The sequence below is a fragment of the Aulonocara sp. 'chitande type north' Nkhata Bay genome, linkage group LG3, assembly GCF_057382095.1.
Source record: "Aulonocara sp. 'chitande type north' Nkhata Bay isolate Kocher_YH1m ecotype deep benthic linkage group LG3, A_spYH_male_GT1.1, whole genome shotgun sequence".
NCBI lineage: Eukaryota > Metazoa > Chordata > Actinopteri > Cichliformes > Cichlidae > Aulonocara > Aulonocara sp. 'chitande type north' Nkhata Bay.
In genome coordinates this window covers 49,794,569-49,816,161 of record NC_141346.1, presented here as the reverse complement: position 1 = coordinate 49,816,161, position 21,593 = coordinate 49,794,569, and the positions used below count along the sequence as shown (strand labels likewise).

Genomic DNA, 21,593 nt, shown 5'->3' with positions numbered 1-21,593 from the left:
AGGCAGGCTCTCAGGTGGATCCCTGAAGGCAAGGAAAAGAGAGGCTGCCCAAGAAACACCTGGCGACGAGACCTCGAGGCAGAAGTAAATAAGATGGGCTACACCGAGAGCCAACTAGAAAGAATGGCTCAGGAGAGAAATCTCTGGAGATGGACCTTACCCTGGGAGGGGTGACGGGCAGTAGTTATACAGTGAGGAAAATATTTGTTATCTTACTGGTAAATGCAGTAATGCTGACTCCACTGCTTTTGATACTCTCAAACACAGAGTAGAGAGTGAATATGTATTTAGTTCCAGCAGTGAGAGACGAGACTATGTGATTTACTGGTCCATTTCCAGCTGGTGCACTGATGTTTGCCTCTGTACTATTAAACTGGAAAATAAAGTTGACATTGTTGTTGACTTTATTCCACTGCAGAGTGATGCTGCTCTCATTATGGGCCGTTGCTCTGAAGTTTACTGTAAATGACAGAAATGACATAAAAAACCCTGAAATGTCTTTTATATAGTTTTGTGATCGGTAGATTTGAATTGCATTTAGCTGGGCTGAAAACAACATGTACTCCCACTTTGATCTTAAGGGACTACTCATACACTACTAATTCCTAAACCAAAGTGCTGGTTTTAGTATTAATATTCAGTAACAAATAAATTGCCTTAATAGAAATATGTTTATTCGATGCAGGCTTTTCCATCTGTTAAGTATGTGAGAGTAGAAATTAGATCTATTACTTGTAGTAAAACAGATGGATGGAAAGTTCTTGGAACACAATTCATCCGACCATCGTCCTGAGTCACTGAAATCTGCAGCAACACACTGCTCATTTCCAGAGTCTGGTTGCCCAGTGGCCCAGTATTGAAATAGATAGTCAGTCCCATCAGACCACACCTTTTGCCGATAGAGACCGATCCACACAAAAACTCCATTTGCTAGGACCGCGATCTTTTGACTTTCTGTCTGATTTCTTACACTGCAAGAAGAAGAGTTGGATTTTGAATACAGAGGAAAAATCTCTCTCTCTTTTTTTTTCTTCAAATTTTCAAAGACAGTGTATTGAGTGGCTATTTAAAGATTTGACAATAACTTTTAATTAACAGAGGAATTGATATTTTATATAAAGCAAATACTTTTAAAATTTTCTATGACTTTAAACCAATTTTCATTTAAAACATAAAAGCAAAGGCTGTTGTAAAATCAGGGAATGTATCTTGTAATTTCAAATTTCGTTGGGAAAAAATTGCCAGAACAGAAAAAGGTAACTTGTGTTTTGCCTTAAAGTCTTCTTTAGTGGATACTATACCTGGCTAGATCAACGTAATTATTCCTGCAGAAACTCTGAGCATCAGTCCAATTTACAGCACTGTTAACCTTAACAAAGGATGCTTCACCATTTATTGTACCTGCAAATATACAGAAATAATGAACCAGTAGACTGATAGGTTGGACTAGCTGATGAAATAGTTTTTATAAAATGTGTGCGAAGTTCAGGAAATGAAAAGTGAGACCTAATAGTAGATTTATGATCTAGACCAGGGGTGGGGAACTCCAGGCCTCAAGTGTCGGTGTCCTGTAGGTTTTAGATGTGTCCTTTATCCAAAACAGCTGATTCAAATAGCTAAATGACCTCCTTAACATGTCTTGAAGTTCTCCAGAGGGCAAACTAATCATTTGATCCAGGGTAATATCTAAAACCTGCAGGACACCGGCCCTTGAGGCTGGAGCTCCCCACCCCTGATCTAGACTGAGTAGGTCGAAATGATTTAGGAGAAATATTTGACACATTGTTAATTCTTACTCCATGTAAACTCACCATTATAGCACACAAAGAAGTATTTATTGCCACAATCACGGTCATCCCATCTATCACTGTATAGACTCCCACTTAAAAGTGCCACACAGTACTGTTGCTGTCCATTAAGATTGTTGGGTGAACCAGGATACCAGTTTCTAAATGCTGCCTCTCCCACACCATAGAAGCTGCTGTCATTTAGGGACCATCTCCAACTGTTCTGCAGGTCATCATGGAGACCTATCCATGCCTTACCTGTTTAAAAAGATGCAAATTGTTGTTTTCTGTATTCCTTTAAGGTTTCTCAAGAATTTGTTTTTTGTCAACTTAGAATAGAATAGAATAATCCTTTAATTGTCCCACAAGGGGAAATTTGGTTGTAACAGCAGCCAGAAAGACACATATACAAACAAACAGTACACAGGACACAGAACAGAAACATAGACAATTTTTTTTCTTACATATTTACATTAAGGACAATGGTTACTATAAACAGAGTGTAATTGTATATATTTCTACAGTTTGTTATGTATGATTTATATTTCCAATATCAAGAACTCACCTGTGTTTGATGCAGTACTTGTGACAGCATAAAGATCAGCTGTGTTTTCTATGGTTGCCAGGTCAGTGAAGACATTTCTGCAGTGACTCTGTGCATCTGTCCATGTCTTTGAGGTGCTCACAAAGTAGTACTGACGAGTCTGACAAAAGGCAACACTAACCAGTGCTCCTGAAATAAGGCACTATTTAAATTTTGCAACACTCAATAAAACACAATATATTATCGTTTATACTGTAAAGAGGGAATATGGATAAAATAGGTTTAGAAATATTACTGTAGGTTTCCCAAAGTGTCTTATATAAGAATCTACTAACTTATAGGTCAACAGCGAAATAGATTTTTTTAAGGTCCTGTTATTGTTTTATTATTTCTTCATATACTTAAAGACATTGTTTTTCTCACATTCATTCTTACACATTTCTCTACAGCAAGAAGAAAATTCCTATTCTATCTCTTTATGTCATTGACTGGATTATACTTCCATATAGCTGTGCTGAAATGTTGAAATTCAGTGTGTTGATACGCTGATGAATGCTACACTGAACCTACCCTAAACAGCACTGAATTTAAACTCTAATACCAAGAAAATTTGTCCTCTGCAGGCTTAGCTAGCTTTTGTTTTAGTTTCAGTCTTAAAAAACAATTGAATAGGTTTACATAAACATGGTGAAGTACGCGTCAAACAGTATTCATAACAGATTAAGAATAGTTTTTTCAATCATTTAGTTTCTTTTGCCATATTACAAAAATCTAAAATCATGACTACAGCGACAAATTTAGTGCCCTATAGAAAACATTTATAGCTGATAGATACAACTTTTTTTAAGCTGACCTCTCTGTTGCATGTTATGTAGAAACACCTGTATGTAGGTAGGATTGAAAGAAGATTGCTTAAGCTGAAATTCTTTTTAAGAAAAAGTGTCACCAACCTGTTAAGGCAAAGATGATCAATCTATAGTCCATTAGTCAAAACTGTAAAAAGAGCCACAATGTTAAACAGCCTATTTTAAATGAATATACCTTCAGTAAAATACATGTAGATATGTGCAGAGAAACTCATCCTTATATATATATAACCTTTTAACAAAATACAGTAAATATAGATTGTTCTTACCAAGTCCAAGAATAGAAATACTTAAAACACCTCTCAGTATTCATTGAGTAAGATGTCAATGTAGAAATATTAGTTCTCACCTTCTGCTGTGACTGTTTAAAGATCGTTCTCATGGGTGTAGCTAAGACAAAAGGAAGTAAAACTTTTTCTGTAACAATGACTTATCAGATATCAGGAAGAACAGTCTAAACCTTACAGACATTTCTTGTATTCACTACTTTGATGTAATACAAATTCTTTCAAAAACCAACCTGTCTCAGTGCTTATCTCTTTTTGTCTCATATTACAGCATAACATAGTGCTGATTTATCTGTTATTTCCTTTTCCCTTCTTGGTAAAAAAAATACTTTACAACACCAGTTACAACTCCAGTGAACAAAAATATTGGATGATGTGTAAAATCATTTGTGGCGGAGGGACAGCCTTCTGCTGCATATGACTGGGAGTGAGGGGAGGAAAACAGGATAAAAGACACAGTGTGGAAGAGAGCCAGAGATTAATAATAACTGATCATTAAGCTAGGACAGCCACTGATGTTTCTTCATTAGTGACGGTTTTCTTGCGTCCACATTTTTGCATATCCAACACTGAACCAGTTTCACGAAACTTGGCAAGCAGTTTGCTAACTGTAGCGTGGGAGATGGGAGGTCTCGTAGGGTGTCTTGCATTGAAATCTGCTGCAATGACCCGGTTACTGCGTTCACCAGATATCAACACAATTTCGATCCGCTCCTCACGTGTTAACCTCTTCGACATGTCAATGGCTGTGAACAAAGAGAAACTTGTAAATAACTCATGAAAGAATAAAGTTACATTGAAACCAAGCACACCATTGTTTTTCTTGTGACATTACCAATAAGCTTGATGTGCCACATGGCCCTCTTCCTATTGAAAAAACAAAAGTTGTATCCAAGATGGCTGACTTCTAAATGGCCACCATGGTCACCACCCATCTTGAGGAGTTTGCCCCCTCACATATACTAATGTGCCACAAACAGGACTTTAATATCACCAACCATTCCCGTGTTATTACGGTGTATCCATATAAATGGCCCACCCTGTACTTTAAAATAATCTGGAAAGTGCAGCCTGAGATCGAAGTGTTCTATTGGAGTGATACGGTACTATGTCTTTAATATAAGATGTGACCTGAGTATTGAAGACCTTGCATATGAGGAGAAGAGTTTTAAATTTGATTCTGGATTTAACAGAGAGCCAATGAAAAGAAATCAGTATTGAAGAAATATGCTCCCTCGTTCGAGCCAGTACTGCCTCTGCAACATTTTGGATTAGCTGAAGGCTTTTTGGTGAGTTTTTAGGACTGAAAACAATTTACAGTAGTCCAGACTAGAAATAATAAATGCATCCACTAGTTTTTCAGTATCACACTGTAATGGGATGTTTCTAATTTTAGAGATATTGCAAATGTATGCAAAGGTTTAAGTCAGACATGTCAAACTCAAGGGCTGTGATGCAATTATATCTGGCTTGTGAGATGATTTCACATGTCACTTATTATTTGCCCATTAGTATGTGGGCTGCATTATAGCATGTGACAATAATTAAAAGCTACACCATTCATAATGTAAATCTCATAGAGGAGATTTGTGACAGTAAATAGACTGTGTAAATTATTTGTTGTAAAACAGATCATGTGAAGATGTGAAAATCCACTGCCATGATCTTTAATATTTAACATGCTAAGTGAGGCCTGTGAGTGCTTTTTTTAAAAAAAAAAATTCTTGTTTGTTTGTTTTGTATATTCTCACCTCAGGGGAATTTCCTTGGAAGATTGCACCTGATTGCATCAGACCAGCAAACTGCCAGAATGTGTGTGTGTTTGTACAAATGAACAGATTCTCAGTGCATTTCCCTGTAAAAACATGAAACATAGGTGGGTATCAATATTTTAATCCTAAGTAATGCCTGTAAGTCAATATACAGTGCATGGTTTAATGTTTAACTGTGTTCATTATTAATGTTTAATCAGAATCAGAATCAGAATCAGAATACTTTATTGATCCCTGGGGGAAATTATTTAAGGTCTTAGTCATGGGCTTAGATAGGATTTGGGGTAGTAAATCAGACCCTCTGTGACAAATACCTTGGTGTAGGGTATCAGGAAATAAAGTAAAAAATGTATCAGCTTTTTACTTCCTCATTGCTCTGATAGAATACAAACCCCATGAAACCGAACCCAACGTATCAGTGTACGTATTTTTGTCGGGCTGCATGGCGTAACAGCAGTCTGGCGAGGAAGGAGCGGCTAGCAGGTCCAGCGGGCATATGGTGTGGAGGTTAGCCGGATAACTCGAAGCCAGTCAGTTAAATCAAACAACATACCTTTATTCGTTGTCAGCAACAAAAGACCATACAAGCCAGGTCTCCACAGCTCTACTAGGTCGTACATACATCTGCAGAGATCGGTAGTCGCCGGCGCCAGCCCGTTACAACGGTAAGGTTTCTCCTAAGAACAGAGCATGAACAGCATGGAATGGCTGCCACCACCCTAGTGGTGCTGTAATACAATACGGGCTGTTACAATGCTAAATACTTGAGTTGCTTTCATGTGATTGGATATACAGAGAGTGCAGAATTATTAGGCAAATGAGTATTTTGTCCACATCATCCTCTTCATGCATGTTGTCTTACTCCAAGCTGTATAGGCTCGAAAGCCTACTACCAATTAAGCATATTAGGTGATGCGCAACTCTGTAATGAGAAGGGGTGTGGTCTAATGACATCAACACCCTATATCAGGTGTGCATAATTATTAGGCAACGTCCTTTCCTTTGGCAAAATGGGTCAAAAGATGGACTTGACAGGCTCAGAAAAGTCAAAAATAGTGAGATATCTTGCAGAGGGATGCAGCAGTCTCAAAATTGCAAAGCTTCTGAAGCGTGATCATCGAACAATCAAGCGTTTCATTCAAAATAGTCAACAGGGTCGCAAGAAGCATGTGGAAAAACCAAGGCGCAAAATAACTGCCCATGAACTGAGAAAAGTCAAGCGTGCAGCTGCCAAGATGCCACTTGCCACCAGTTTGGCCATATTTCAGAGCTGCAACATCACTGGAGTGCCCAAGAGCGCAAGGTGTGCAATACTCAGAGACATGGCCAAGGTAAGAAAGGCTGAAAGACGACCACCACTGAACAAGACACACAAGCTGAAACGTCAAGACTGGGCCAAGAAATATCTCGAGACTGGTGCTGGTGCTGCTGCACGCAATGTTGATGGTGAACAGATCAAAACACTGACAGAATCCATGGATGGCAGGCTTTTGAGTGTCCTTGCAAAGAAAGGTGGCTATATTGGCCGCTGTTTTGTTTTTGTTTTGTTTTTGAATGTCAGAAATGTATATTTGTGAATGTGGAGATGTTATATTGGTTTCACTGGTAAAAATAAATAATTGAAATGGGTATATGTTTGTTTTTTGTTAAGTTGCCTAATAACTATGCACAGTAATAGTCATCTGCACACACAGATATCCCCCTAAAATAGCTAAAACTAAAAACAAACTAAAAACTACTTCCAAAAACATTCAGCTTTGATATTAATGAGTGTTTTGGGTTCATTGAGAACATGGTTGTTGTTCAATAATAAAATTATCCCTCAAAAATACAACTTGCTTAATAATTCTGCACTCCCTGTATGTGAAAACCTGCATTTGAACATATACCTAATAAAGTGGCTGATGAGTGTATGATGGGCAGCCAGATATTCTCCTTAGGAGTATTTTTAGATCACAGTTCTGTACTTTTGGAATTATAAAACTGAATAAATTTGATTATAAGTTCGATAATAATGACTCATTAACATGTGAGAAGGATATGTATCTCACTTAGAACCTCAACTGCTCTGTTTTCTTTTGGCTTCCATGATTTTTTTTTTGTCTTCTTTATTTCATTGTTGGTTTGTAGTCACAGAGTCTATGTTTGATCAGCAGAGTAAGACATGTTATGCTATTTCATAATTTCTGTTCATGGACTGAGAATATTTGATTCTACTTTGGCTTTTAGGTTCTTCTCTCCCGTGTTTTAGATTTGCACTTTATTACAGTTTGGTTCAGTCTGATTGGTCTTTAGTCTCAGCATCAGTTGACATAGGGGCCTCTTTTCTGGGTTCATCCCTTATGTTTTAGAGAGCTTAGAGATTTGGTCTTGGCTGCTGGATTTAAGTTGATTAGAAAGTGGGCATCTGCCTAATTATGTTCAACAGACATTTGTTTTTCTGTGTAAATGAGAAATATATATAAGTTTTGAATGCATATATTCTGCTGGGTGATTATTCTAAAGGGTTTGGCTCTGATGACTGTATAGTTAGACTCACCCTTGTTCGCTTCCATGTAAAATAGGACGGTTGCCGTCAGATTCCTTAAGCTGGATAATTTCGTCACATTATCAAACTTAGGTAACAGTTCATCTGCATATTTTAATACAACATCTGGAGACTTCCTGTTGCTTTTTCGCTCTGTAAAACAAACGGTGGATGCAGCAGCACCAAAGTTTGCTTTTCTTTCACTCTACAAGAGCTCACTGTCTCGGTAATCGCTCCACCTCTTTGTTCTTGGCGGTGTGGGAACAGATTCTGGCACCACGTGAAACTATGCCAGAATCATCCTCACTGCTTCTGTTTTGTCATTAGCGTGTGTGGGCTTAATGTTGTCAAACATTTTGTTCACACACTGCTCATAAATACGTTTGTATTGCAGGTTTGTTTTTCGGGTTAAAACATTCGCATTTGCGCTTCCATGTTGACAATGGCGTGCTACAGAGCCGTGCCTTAAACAAAGTATCAAAGCAAGGAATCTGTGTTGAGAATTTTTTAATTTAATTATTAAATGTACTCGATGACTAGTCGCAGCCCTGTTTGGTACACATGGTAAATATAGTTATTAGCAATTCTGTGTATGGTTCTCCAGCTGCACCATCGCACACAAAAAGGCCCTTCACGGGGTCATTAATATGGCCCCAAAAATCATTGGACATCCTCTTACCCCCCTGTTCAGCACTGTCTCAAGAGGGCATGCAGAATCCTACGGGACTGCACACACCAGAACACCAGGTGTTTAAGCTGCTGCCATCTGGCAGGAGATTCAGGCTGCTGAGGTCGTGGACAAACAGACTCATGGACAGCTTTTACAATAGGGCAATAGCCCTAATCATTGCTAACAGCTGACCTGATTGGCTACTTCCCTGGACTTTTTGTTAGGCAAATATAATAATAATAATGATAATAATAATATTGTGAAATAAACATACACTCATTCTTTCTATTTATTAAGTCATTCCTTTGCTCATACCTTAAAAAAAATTAAGCTACTATGTTGTGTTGTGCTGTACTGTCTTGTGTTGTGATGTGCGTATTGCTGACGCGGGACAGTTTCCAATTTCATTGTACTAATATAATAGTTATGACTGTGCAATGACTATAAAGAGCTATCTTATTAAACTTTCTCTCTCTCTCCTATAGTTTGCCTTTTGTCCTGTTTCTCTCTGCTCTCTTTTTATTTTTACCAGTTGTGGCAGATGACTGTTCTTCCCTAAGCTTGGTTATGGCAAAGGTTTCTTTCTATTAACAGGCAGTTTTTCCTTCCCACTATCACCAAGTGCATTCTTATAGGAGGTTGTGTGATTGTTAGGGTTTCTTTCTAATATTGTAGGGTCTTTATCTTACACTTTAAAGAACCATGAGGTGCAGGTTGGTGCTATATGAACAGAATCTTGCCCAAATATATTTGGCATGGAGACTGGAGTAGGCAGAGACTGAACCATCACCTTCCAACAGATTCCAGTAGATGACCTGCTCTATCTCTGGACCTAGAGCCTCCCCTTATGTTTGGTTCTGTATGTCCAGCTGCTCAATATGTGGCTCTTGGCTCACTGTAAGTCAGTCTAGCCTTCTGAAGAAAAATTATAGGGAATGATAAGTATGTATCACTTGGTTGATATATACTTACACACTGATGAATGAATGACAGGCATTTTGGGGTTTAGTATCTTGTCCAAGGACACTTTGACATGTGGTCTGCGGGTCTGTGGTCTCTCTTCTGATAAATAGACTACCAGTGTGACCTCCTGAAAGTAAGCTGCCCTGGACAGTCAGGGCAGTGAATTAATGCTGTATGGCAACTCTTCCTGTTGCTACGTCACATTAGCTTACAGTTGTTGATTCTGATCCCAAAAGATTCAAAGTGGAACGCAAATAGATACTAATAAATAAATATCAATATTTTAATTTAGTTTATTGCATACCCAGCTGCTCACTCTTCTACACTCTGGACAGGTCACCAGTTTATTGCAGAGCTAACAAAGACAGACTGCCCTTCAGACAATGACAGGAGTACGGAGCACTCAGAAAAAATGCGGCAGACACCAGGAAAAAAATGATAAGAGAACTAAACACTATGTAGAAAGAAACAGCAAAAAAAAAAAAAAAAAAAAGTCCACCTCTGCTGTGATCTTGACAATATTTATTTACAATGTGTGGCCATCAGAAATATGGCAACACTGACAAAAAAGAAGTGATAAGGAATTTGACTTTAGACATGATCTCAGCTAGATTGATTCTCCTTTTCCAGACCTACAACAAAAGCAATACCACTGTAATTCCTTTTATTTCCAGCAAGGGGTGCAAGGGAGTTACATTAACACAGTATTCTGTTTCTTCAAATAGATACCATAAAAATATAACTCATCGGTTTAGAAAGATAATGATATAGCATAAATGCCCACAGTATTTAATTTAATTGCATTATCACATTTAAAACACTGATAAACAAAACTTTGCACACCTGTTACTAACTTCTGAGCAACAAAGATTACAAAAAGGTCAAGATAACATTTAAATTGTTAATGACCTCTGCTGCTGCTCAGTACACAGAATACAAACAATTATGTATATGGAGATCTTCAAAAATGGTCAATCAAATAAATTCTTGTTCCAGTTTGAGGAAATTAATTGGAAATTTGTAAAGTATAAAGCACTTTTCTCCACTGGTGTCATGGTTTAACCTTCAGGTTCCTCAGGGATAAAACCTGTGGCTGTAATCCATGTTGTCTGAAGAACTAGAGGCGGAGGAAAACAGAAAAAAGGCTTCATGTTATCGCTGGACAAAGTGAATATAAGTATGAAAAAAGAAAATAAAACAGAGGTTAGTCTGACCTCTTCCAGTCTCTCCTGAATGTCCGACTCTGACAGCTGAACAAATGCCCGCAGTTTCGCTTTCAGTCCAATAACATAATCTGTTTACACAAAAAAACAAACAAATGTTACACTAATTAATAATGACATAATGATCATGAAATCTTTATTTATAAAAGAAATTAAAGGAGTATTTATTCTTGGATACTGTATTTAAATGTATGTTGTTATTCACAGCATCCAAGTTTTTGTTAATTAGGATTGTAGAGATATACGTGTAATGCATTATGAAGTAAATTACAGAAATGTTGTAAATGATCAAATGATACAAACACAGGTATGCAAACAATATACCTGAACAAAAATGCTTTGGGAGGATACAGTAAATGAAAGAAATGCAAATACTTACTAGGCCCTTTGAATGTAGAAAGTAGAATCAGTTATGCATTTACAGGGAGAGAAAACAAAATGGAATTAACTATAAACACAATATCTACATGTAAATTGATTCTTCAACACTAATAAACAAGGAAAAGGAAAAAATCACGTGCACTGATGAGCAGCAAAAGGAAGATGCAACAACAACAACAAGAAAAACTAAACCAAAGAAAAAAGTCAAAAACAAAACAAAACCTGTTATTCTTCCAGCTTGTACTCATCATTAATTTACTCACCAGTGACTGCAGTAATGCTGACTCCACTGCTTCTGACGTTCTCAAACACAGAGTAGAGAGTGAATGTGTATTGAGTTCCAGCAGTGAGAGATGAGACTGTGTGATTTACTGGTCCATTTCCAGCTGGTGCACTGATTTCTGTCTCTGTACCATTAAACTGGAGAACAAAGCTGACATTGTTGTTGACTTTATTCCACTGCAGGGTGATGCTGGTTTCATTTTGTCCTGATGATCGGAAGCTGTCTGCATTTGGAGGAGCTGAGAGAGAGCAGTTAGGTGGGGGGACAGTTGTGAAAGTGGAACATCAAGTTAAAGACACACATATGTGCTTTTAGTTTCATCAGCAGAGCTTAGCATGTCTGAGAGCCAAACGTAGCATTGCTGTAAATGCTTTTCATTGTAAAGTTATTGTTTCCAACTTGCATCTGAAAATTATTTATTTACGCTTCCCTTTCTATATTGCTGAGTTTAAGCCTCTAATGGATTTTGCTGTACAAACAAATGTTTCCTCATAGACATCAACTAATTGTTGGTCTTTTCTCTCTATTATTGTAGTGCTAAATTACAACAACAAGTGCCTTGACACTGCCTCGACTGGTGAATTAATATCTTCAAATGCTCATGGCTGATTTTTAAATACCAAAATTTCACCTTCATAAATCAGTATTATGTAATGTACACTGATTCATTTCGACGACTAGGAACTAACTGTAAACAACCAATTTACTGTTTATAATCACAACTTGATGCATTCTTTCTGTGAAATAGCACAGTATGAAATGTAATATCTGACCAGTGACTGCAGTAATGCTGACTCCAGAGCTTCTGACGTTCTCAAACACAGAGTAGAGAGTGAATGTGTATTGAGTTCCAGCAGTGAGAGATGAGACTGTGTGATTCACTGGTCCATTTCCAGCTGGTGCACTGATGTCTGTCTCTGTACCATAAAACTGGAGAACAAAGCTGACATTGTTGTTGACTTTATTCCACTGCAGAGTGATGCTGGTTTCATTTTGCCCTGATGATATGAGGTTTTGTGCATTTGAAGGAGCTAAATGGAAAAATGAGAAAATAAAGTAAGTTTCAAAAATTCTTCAAAATTGATTTCTCACTAGTTAAAAACAGTAAAAAAAAACTATACTGTTGAATTATTATCAGTAGTTTGTGATAGAGATGGAACGATCCGATATTACGTATCAGTCCGATACTGACGTACTGGATCGAATTTTGGAGAGAAATAAAAAATGTAATCCGATCCATTAAATATCAAAAAAGCACCTCAAAAGACTTGCTACACGGCGTAACTTGGCTCATAACCGTAGCACGTAGGAGCAGTATACATCACGTGATAGAGCCGCTGTGTGTATTTGTAGCCTCGCTACCAAACCAGCATTTCATCTCTGAGGAAGTGATCCCAGAGAGAAGTAAAGCAAGTGTGTAAGTTCATCTCTGAATGTTTGTAAAGTATTCCCACGTTAAGCTTAACAACCGATATATGGAGCGACTGCCTCTTCTCTCTCCCTCTCTCTCCTGTTGCTACTTCAATCATGGAACTGCTTAATGATCAGCTGATCGGCTTTTCTGTCACGAGTCCGTCTCTCTTCTTTATTTTTGGCCCACTTTGCACCAGAAAGAGGAAACCAGCGGCTGAACAACAGTAGCATGTTTAAGGTTGATAATCTGTTGTTAGAATTCATTTAATATTACTTTCTACACCAGGATCCTTTTCTACGCAGCTGATGGCTGGTAACTGTGCAGGGGCGGATCTAGCAAAGTTTAGCCACGGGGGCCGATAGGGCGTTAACAGGGAAAAGGGGGCACAAAGACATACTTTTCTTTCTTGTTCTCATTTAAAATGTCTAGCTTTTAATAAATAATTATCTGAATCTTACACCCAAAGTTTTAATCTTGTGTAAAATATATAGAAGTCCATTACTGTATATAGTAACTGTTAAGTCTAATATACCCTAGTAAGCTATACTACCTTTTCCTTTGGGAAGATACCATTTGTGCAGTATGCAATTCTGTAGAATACAGATGTTGAATTTATTTAATTATTCTTGAAAAATAATTTATTTCTGTGCATTTTATTTTCACACTGCATCAAATTAAAGTTGATTACATCGATTAAGCATCATGAGGTGGAGGGTGGGGGGTGGTTCCCTTTTTTTTTTTTTTTTTTGCTGGTAGTTTGTAACCCTATTAGTTAGGTTGCTTAATATTTCTGCTGAGTACTCTTTAAAATACCAGAATAGGGAGGATGGAGTAGGTTTAAGTTTATTAGATTGATCAGTATTACTGAACTATGAAATATTTTGTTGTATTTTTTACATACAGGTATAACACAATAGCTTTTGAGTATGAACTTATACAAAATGCAGCAAGATATTAAAAAACAGTTTTATTGATTAAAAAACACACTATGTCGGATTCATATCGGTATCGGCAGATATCAAAATTTATGATATCGGTATCGGTATCGGACATAAAAAAGTGGTATCGTGCCATATGTAGTTTGTGAAAACATTGTATAGCGATTTAAATTAATTGATTAACTCACCAGTGACTGCAGTAATGCTTACTCCACTGCTTCTGACGTTCTCAAACACAGAGTAGAGAGTGAATGTGTATTGAGTTCCAGCAGTGAGAGATGAGACTGTGTGATTCAATGGTCCATTTCGAGCTGGTGCACTGATTTCTGTCTCTGTACCATTAAACTGGAGAACAAAGCTGACATTGTTGTTGACTTTATTCCACTGCAGAGTGATGCTGGTTTCGTTTTGTTCTGATGATATGAGGTTTTGTGCATTTGAAGGAGCTAAACAAAAGAATGAGAAAAACAAGGTAAGTTCTAAATGTGTTTACAATTGATTTCTCGCTACTTAATAACACTTAATAATTTCATTGTTGATTTTAATTAAAAATATGTGATACCATTGTATTGCAGTTTAAATAATTTCATCAACTTACCGGTGACTGCAGTAATGCTGACTCCAGAGCTTCTGACGTTCTCAAACACAGAGTAGAGAGTGAATGTGTATTGAGTTCCAGCAGTGAGAGATGAGACTGTTTGATTCACTGGTCCATTTCCAGCTGGTGCACTGATGCTTGTGTCTGTACCATTAAACTGGAGAACAAAGCTGACATTGTTGTTGACTTTATTCCACTGCAGAGTGATGCTGGTTTCATTTTGTCCTGATGATATGAGGTTTTGTGCATTTGAAGGAGCTAAATGGAAAAATGAGAAAATAAATTAACTTTCAAAAATTCTTCAACATTGATTTCTCACTAGTTAAAAACAGTGAAAAAAACTAAACTGTTGAATTATTATCAGTAGTTTGTGAAAACATTGTATTGCAGTTTAAATTAATTGATTAACTCACCAGTGACTGCAGTAATGCTGACTCCACTGCTTCTGACGTTCTCAAACACAGAGTAGAGAGTGAATGTGTATTGAGTTCCAGCAGTGAGAGATGAGACTGTGTGATTCAATGGTCCATTTCGAGCTGGTGCACTGATTCCTGTCTCTGTACCATTAAACTGGAGAACAAAGCTGACATTGTTGTTGACTTTATTCCACTGCAGAGTGATGCTGGTTTCGTTTTGTCCTGATGATATGAGGTTTTGTGCATTTGAAGGGGCTAAATGAAAAAATGAGAAAAACAAGGTAAATTCAAAAATTTGTAGAAATTGATCTCTCGCTACTTAGCAACACTGAAATTTGTTTTTTTTTTATCTTAATCAATGATATGTGAACCATTGTAATGGAGTTTTAATAAATTGACTAAATTACCAGTGACTGCAGTAATGTTGACTCCAGAGCTTCTGACGTTCTCAAACACAGAGTAGAGAGTGAATGTGTATTGAGTTCCAGCAGTGAGAGATGAGACTGTTTGATTCACTGGTCCATTTCCAGCTGGTGCACTGATGCTTGTGTCTGTACCATTAAACTGGAGAACAAAGCTGACATTGTTGTTGACTTTATTCCACTGCAGAGTGATGCTGGTTTCATTTTGTCCTGATGATATGAGGTTTTGTGCATTTGAAGGAGCTAAATGGAAAAATGAGAAAATAAAGTAAGTTTCAAAAATTCTTCAACATTTATTTCTCACTAGTTAAAAACAGTGAAAAAAACTAAACTGTTGAATTATTATCAGTAGTTTGTGAAAAAATTGTATTGCAGTTTAAATCAATTGATTAACTCACAAGTGACTGCAGTAATGCTGACTCCACTGCTTCTGACGTTCTCAAACACAGAGTAGAGAGTGAATGTGTATTGAGTTCCAGCAGTGAGAGATGAGACTGTGTGATTCACTGGTCCATTTCCAGCTGGTGCACTGATGCTTGTCTCTGTACCATTAAACTGGAGAACAAAGCTGACATTGTTGTTGACTTTATTCCACTGCAGAGTGATGCTGGTTTCATTTTGTCCTGATGATATGAGGTTTTGTGCATTTGAAGGGGCTAAATGAAAAAATGAGAAAAACAAGGTAAGTTCAAAAATTTGTAGAAATTGATCTCTCGCTACTTAGCAACACTGAAATTTGTTTTTTTTTATCTTAATCAATGATATGTGAACCATTGTAATGGAGTTTTAATAAATTGACTAAATTACCAGTGACTGCAGTAATGTTGACTCCAGAGCTTCTGACGTTCTCAAACACAGAGTAGAGAGTGAATGTGTATTGAGTTCCAGCAGTGAGAGATGAGACTGTTTGATTCACTGGTCCATTTCCAGCTGGTGCACTGATTTCTGTCTCTGTACCATTAAACTGGAGAACAAAGCTGACATTGTTGTTGACTTTATTCCACTGCAGAGTGATGCTGGTTTCATTTTGTCCTGATGATATGAGGTTTTGTGCATTTGAAGGAGCTAAATGGAAAAATGAGAAAATAAAGTAAGTTTCAAAAATTTGTAGAAATTGATCTCTCGCTACTTAGCAACACTGAAATTTTTTTTTTTTTAATCTTAATCAATGATATGTGAACCATTGTAATGGAGTTTTAATAAATTGACTAAATTACCAGTGACTGCAGTAATGTTGACTCCAGAGCTTCTGACGTTCTCAAACACAGAGTAGAGAGTGAATGTGTATTGAGTTCCAGCAGTGAGAGATGAGACTGTTTGATTCACTGGTCCATTTCCAGCTGGTGCACTGATGCTTGTCTCTGTACCATTAAACTGGAGAATAAAGCTGACATTGTTGTTGACTTTATTCCACTGCAGAGTGATGCTGGTTTCATTTTGTCCTGATGATATGAGGTTTTGTGCATTTGAAGGAGCTAAATGGAAAAATGAGAAAATAAAGTAAGTCTCAAAAAACCTTCAAAATTGATTTCTCACTAGTTAAAAACAATAGAAAATTCTACTGTTGAATTATTATCAGTAGTTTGTGAAAACATTGTATTGCAGTTTAAATCAATTGATTAACTCACAAGTGACTGCAGTAATGCTGACTCCACTGCTTCTGACGTTCTCAAACACAGAGTAGAGAGTGAATGTGTATTGAGTTCCAGCAGTGAGAGATGAGACTGTGTGATTTTCTGGTCCATTTCCAGCTGGTGCACTGATGCTTGTCTCTGTACCATTAAACTGGAGAACAAAGCTGACATTGTTGTTGACTTTATTCCACTGCAGAGTGATGCTGGTTTCATTTTGTCCTGATGATATGAGGTTTTGTGAATTTGAAGGAGCTAAATGGAAAAATGAGAAAATAAAGTAAGTTTCAAAAATTTGTAGAAATTGATCTCTCGCTACTTAGCAACACTGAAATTTTTTTTTTTTTTATCTTAATCAATGATATGTGAACCATTGTAATGGAGTTTTAATAAATTGACTAAATTACCAGTGACTGCAGTAATGTTGACTCCAGAGCTTCTGACGTTCTCAAACACAGAGTAGAGAGTGAATGTGTATTGAGTTCCAGCAGTGAGAGATGAGACTGTTTGATTCACTGGTCCATTTCCAGCTGGTGCACTGATGCTTGTGTCTGTACCATTAAACTGGAGAACAAAGCTGACATTGTTGTTGACTTTATTCCACTGCAGAGTGATGCTGGTTTCATTTTGTCCTGATGATATGAGGTTTTGTGCATTTGAAGGAGCTAAATGGAAAAATGAGAAAATAAAGTAAGTTTCAAAAATTCTTCAACATTTATTTCTCACTAGTTAAAAACAGTGAAAAAAACTAAACTGTTGAATTATTATCAGTAGTTTGTGAAAAAATTGTATTGCAGTTTAAATCAATTGATTAACTCACAAGTGACTGCAGTAATGCTGACTCCACTGCTTCTGACGTTCTCAAACACAGAGTAGAGAGTGAATGTGTATTGAGTTCCAGCAGTGAGAGATGAGACTGTGTGATTCACTGGTCCATTTCCAGCTGGTGCACTGATGCTTGTCTCTGTACCATTAAACTGGAGAACAAAGCTGACATTGTTGTTGACTTTATTCCACTGCAGAGTGATGCTGGTTTCATTTTGTCCTGATGATATGAGGTTTTGTGCATTTGAAGGGGCTAAATGAAAAAATGAGAAAAACAAGGTAAGTTCAAAAATTTGTAGAAATTGATCTCTCGCTACTTAGCAACACTGAAATTTGTTTTTTTTTATCTTAATCAATGATATGTGAACCATTGTAATGGAGTTTTAATAAATTGACTAAATTACCAGTGACTGCAGTAATGTTGACTCCAGAGCTTCTGACGTTCTCAAACACAGAGTAGAGAGTGAATGTGTATTGAGTTCCAGCAGTGAGAGATGAGACTGTTTGATTCACTGGTCCATTTCCAGCTGGTGCACTGATTTCTGTCTCTGTACCATTAAACTGGAGAACAAAGCTGACATTGTTGTTGACTTTATTCCACTGCAGAGTGATGCTGGTTTCATTTTGTCCTGATGATATGAGGTTTTGTGCATTTGAAGGAGCTAAATGGAAAAATGAGAAAATAAAGTAAGTTTCAAAAATTTGTAGAAATTGATCTCTCGCTACTTAGCAACACTGAAAATTTTTTTTTTTTAATCTTAATCAATGATATGTGAACCATTGTAATGGAGTTTTAATAAATTGACTAAATTACCAGTGACTGCAGTAATGTTGACTCCAGAGCTTCTGACGTTCTCAAACACAGAGTAGAGAGTGAATGTGTATTGAGTTCCAGCAGTGAGAGATGAGACTGTTTGATTCACTGGTCCATTTCCAGCTGGTGCACTGATGCTTGTCTCTGTACCATTAAACTGGAGAATAAAGCTGACATTGTTGTTGACTTTATTCCACTGCAGAGTGATGCTGGTTTCATTTTGTCCTGATGATATGAGGTTTTGTGCATTTGAAGGAGCTAAATGGAAAAATGAGAAAATAAAGTAAGTCTCAAAAAACCTTCAAAATTGATTTCTCACTAGTTAAAAACAATAGAAAATTCTACTGTTGAATTATTATCAGTAGTTTGTGAAAACATTGTATTGCAGTTTAAATCAATTGATTAACTCACAAGTGACTGCAGTAATGCTGACTCCACTGCTTCTGACGTTCTCAAACACAGAGTAGAGAGTGAATGTGTATTGAGTTCCAGCAGTGAGAGATGAGACTGTGTGATTTTCTGGTCCATTTCCAGCTGGTGCACTGATGCTTGTCTCTGTACCATTAAACTGGAGAACAAAGCTGACATTGTTGTTGACTTTATTCCACTGCAGAGTGATGCTGGTTTCATTTTGTCCTGATGATATGAGGTTTTGTGAATTTGAAGGAGCTAAATGGAAAAATGAGAAAATAAAGTAAGTTTCAAAAATTTGTAGAAATTGATCTCTCGCTACTTAGCAACACTGAAATTTTTTTTTTTTTTATCTTAATCAATGATATGTGAACCATTGTAATGGAGTTTTAATAAATTGACTAAATTACCAGTGACTGCAGTAATGTTGACTCCAGAGCTTCTGACGTTCTCAAACACAGAGTAGAGAGTGAATGTGTATTGAGTTCCAGCAGTGAGAGATGAGACTGTTTGATTCACTGGTCCATTTCCAGCTGGTGCACTGATGCTTGTCTCTGTACCATTAAACTGGAGAATAAAGCTGACATTGTTGTTGACTTTATTCCACTGCAGAGTGATGCTGGTTTCATTTTGTCCTGATGATATGAGGTTTTGTGCATTTGAAGGAGCTAAATGGAAAAATGAGAAAATAAAGTAAGTCTCAAAAAACCTTCAAAATTGATTTCTCACTAGTTAAAAACAATAGAAAATTCTACTGTTGAATTATTATCAGTAGTTTGTGAAAACATTGTATTGCAGTTTAAATCAATTGATTAACTCACAAGTGACTGCAGTAATGCTGACTCCACTGCTTCTGACGTTCTCAAACACAGAGTAGAGAGTGAATATGTATTGAGTTCCAGCAGTGAGAGATGAGACTGTTTGATTCACTGGTCCATTTCCAGCTGGTGCACTGATGCTTGTCTCTGTACCATTAAACTGGAGAACAAAGCTGACATTGTTGTTGACTTTATTCCACTGCAGAGTGATGCTGGTTTCATTTTGTCCTGATGATATGAGGTTTTGTGCATTTGAAGGAGCTAAATGGAAAAATGAGAAAATAAAGTAAGTTTCAAAAAATCTTCAAAATTGATTTCTCACTAGTTAAAAACAATAGAAAATTATACTCTTGAATTATTATCAGTAGTTTGTGAAAAAATTGTATTGCAGTTTAAATCAATTGATTAACTTACCAGTGACTGCAGTAATGCTGACTCCACTGCTTCTGACGTTCTCAAACACAGAGTAGAGAGTGAATGTGTATTGAGTTCCAGCAGTGAGAGATGAGACTGTGTGATTTTCTGGTCCATTTCCAGCTGGTGCACTGATGCTTGTCTCTGTACCATTAAACTGGAGAACAAAGCTGACATTGTTGTTGACTTTATTCCACTGCAGAGTGATGCTGGTTTCATTTTGTCCTGATGATATGAGGTTTTGTGCATTTGAAGGAGCTAAATGGAAAAATGAGAAAATAAAGTAAGTTTCAAAAATTTGTAGAAATTGATCTCTCGCTACTTAGCAACACAGAAATTTGTTTTTTTTTTATCTTAATCAATGATATGTGAACCATTGTAATGGAGTTTTAATAAATTGACTAAATTACCAGTGACTGCAGTAATGTTGACTCCAGAGCTTCTGACGTTCTCAAACACAGAGTAGAGAGTGAATGTGTATTGAGTTCCAGCAGTGAGAGATGAGACTGTTTGATTCACTGGTCCATTTCCAGCTGGTGCACTGATGCTTGTGTCTGTACCATTAAACTGGAGAACAAAGCTGACATTGTTGTTGACTTTATTCCACTGCAGAGTGATGCTGGTTTCATTTTGTCCTGATGATATGAGGTTTTGTGCATTTGAAGGAGCTAAATGGAAAAATGAGAAAATAAAGTAAGTTTCAAAAATTCTTCAACATTGATTTCTCACTAGTTAAAAACAGTGAAAAAACTAAACTGTTGAATTATTATCAGTAGTTTGTGAAAACATTGTATTGCAGTTTAAATTAATTGATTAACTCACCAGTGACTGCAGTAATGCTGACTCCACTGCTTCTGACGTTCTCAAACACAGAGTAGAGAGTGAATGTGTATTGAGTTCCAGCAGTGAGAGATGAGACTGTGTGATTTTCTGGTCCATTTCCAGCTGGTGCACTGATGCTTGTCTCTGTACCATTAAACTGGAGAATAAAGCTGACATTGTTGTTGACTTTATTCCACTGCAGAGTGATGCTGGTTTCATTTTGTCCTGATGATATGAGGTTTTGTGCATTTGAAGGAGCTAAATGGAAAAATGAGAAAATAAAGTAAGTTTCAAAAAATCTTCAAAATTGATTTCTCACTAGTTAAAAACAATAGAAAATTATACTGTTGAATTATTATCAGTATTTTTTGAAAACACTGTATTGTAGTTTAAATCAATTGATTAACTTACCAGTGACTGCAGTAATGCTGACTCCACTGCTTCTGACGTTCTCAAACACAGAGTAGAGAGTGAATGTGTATTGAGTTCCAGCAGTGAGAGATGAGACTGTGTGATTTACTGGTCCATTTCCAGCTGGTGCACTGATGCTTGTCTCTGTACCATTAAACTGGAGAACAAAGCTGACATTGTTGTTGACTTTATTCCACTGCAGAGTGATGCTGGTTTCATTTTGTCCTGATGATATGACGTTATCTGCATTTGAAGGAGCTAAATGAAAGAATGAGAAAAACAAGGTAAGTTCAAAAATTTGTAGAAATTGATTTCTCACTAGTTAGCAACACTGAAATTTTTTTTTTTTTTATCTT

General features: G+C 36.9%; 1 protein-coding gene across 1 annotated transcript in view; it reads right to left on the bottom strand.

Moving 5' to 3' along the window:
- The window catches only part of LOC147336026 (macrophage mannose receptor 1-like), a 62,642-nt gene that overhangs the window by 10,589 nt on the left and 30,460 nt on the right, over positions 1-21,593 (bottom strand). The window contains exons 7-10 of the mRNA XM_086286131.1: positions 2,353-2,520; positions 1,812-2,045; positions 1,302-1,401; positions 733-971 (exon numbers count right to left, since the gene is read on the bottom strand). Coding sequence (XP_086142257.1) covers positions 733-971; positions 1,302-1,401; positions 1,812-2,045; positions 2,353-2,520 — 741 coding nt within the window. The remainder of the gene's footprint in view (positions 1-732; positions 972-1,301; positions 1,402-1,811; positions 2,046-2,352; positions 2,521-21,593) is intronic.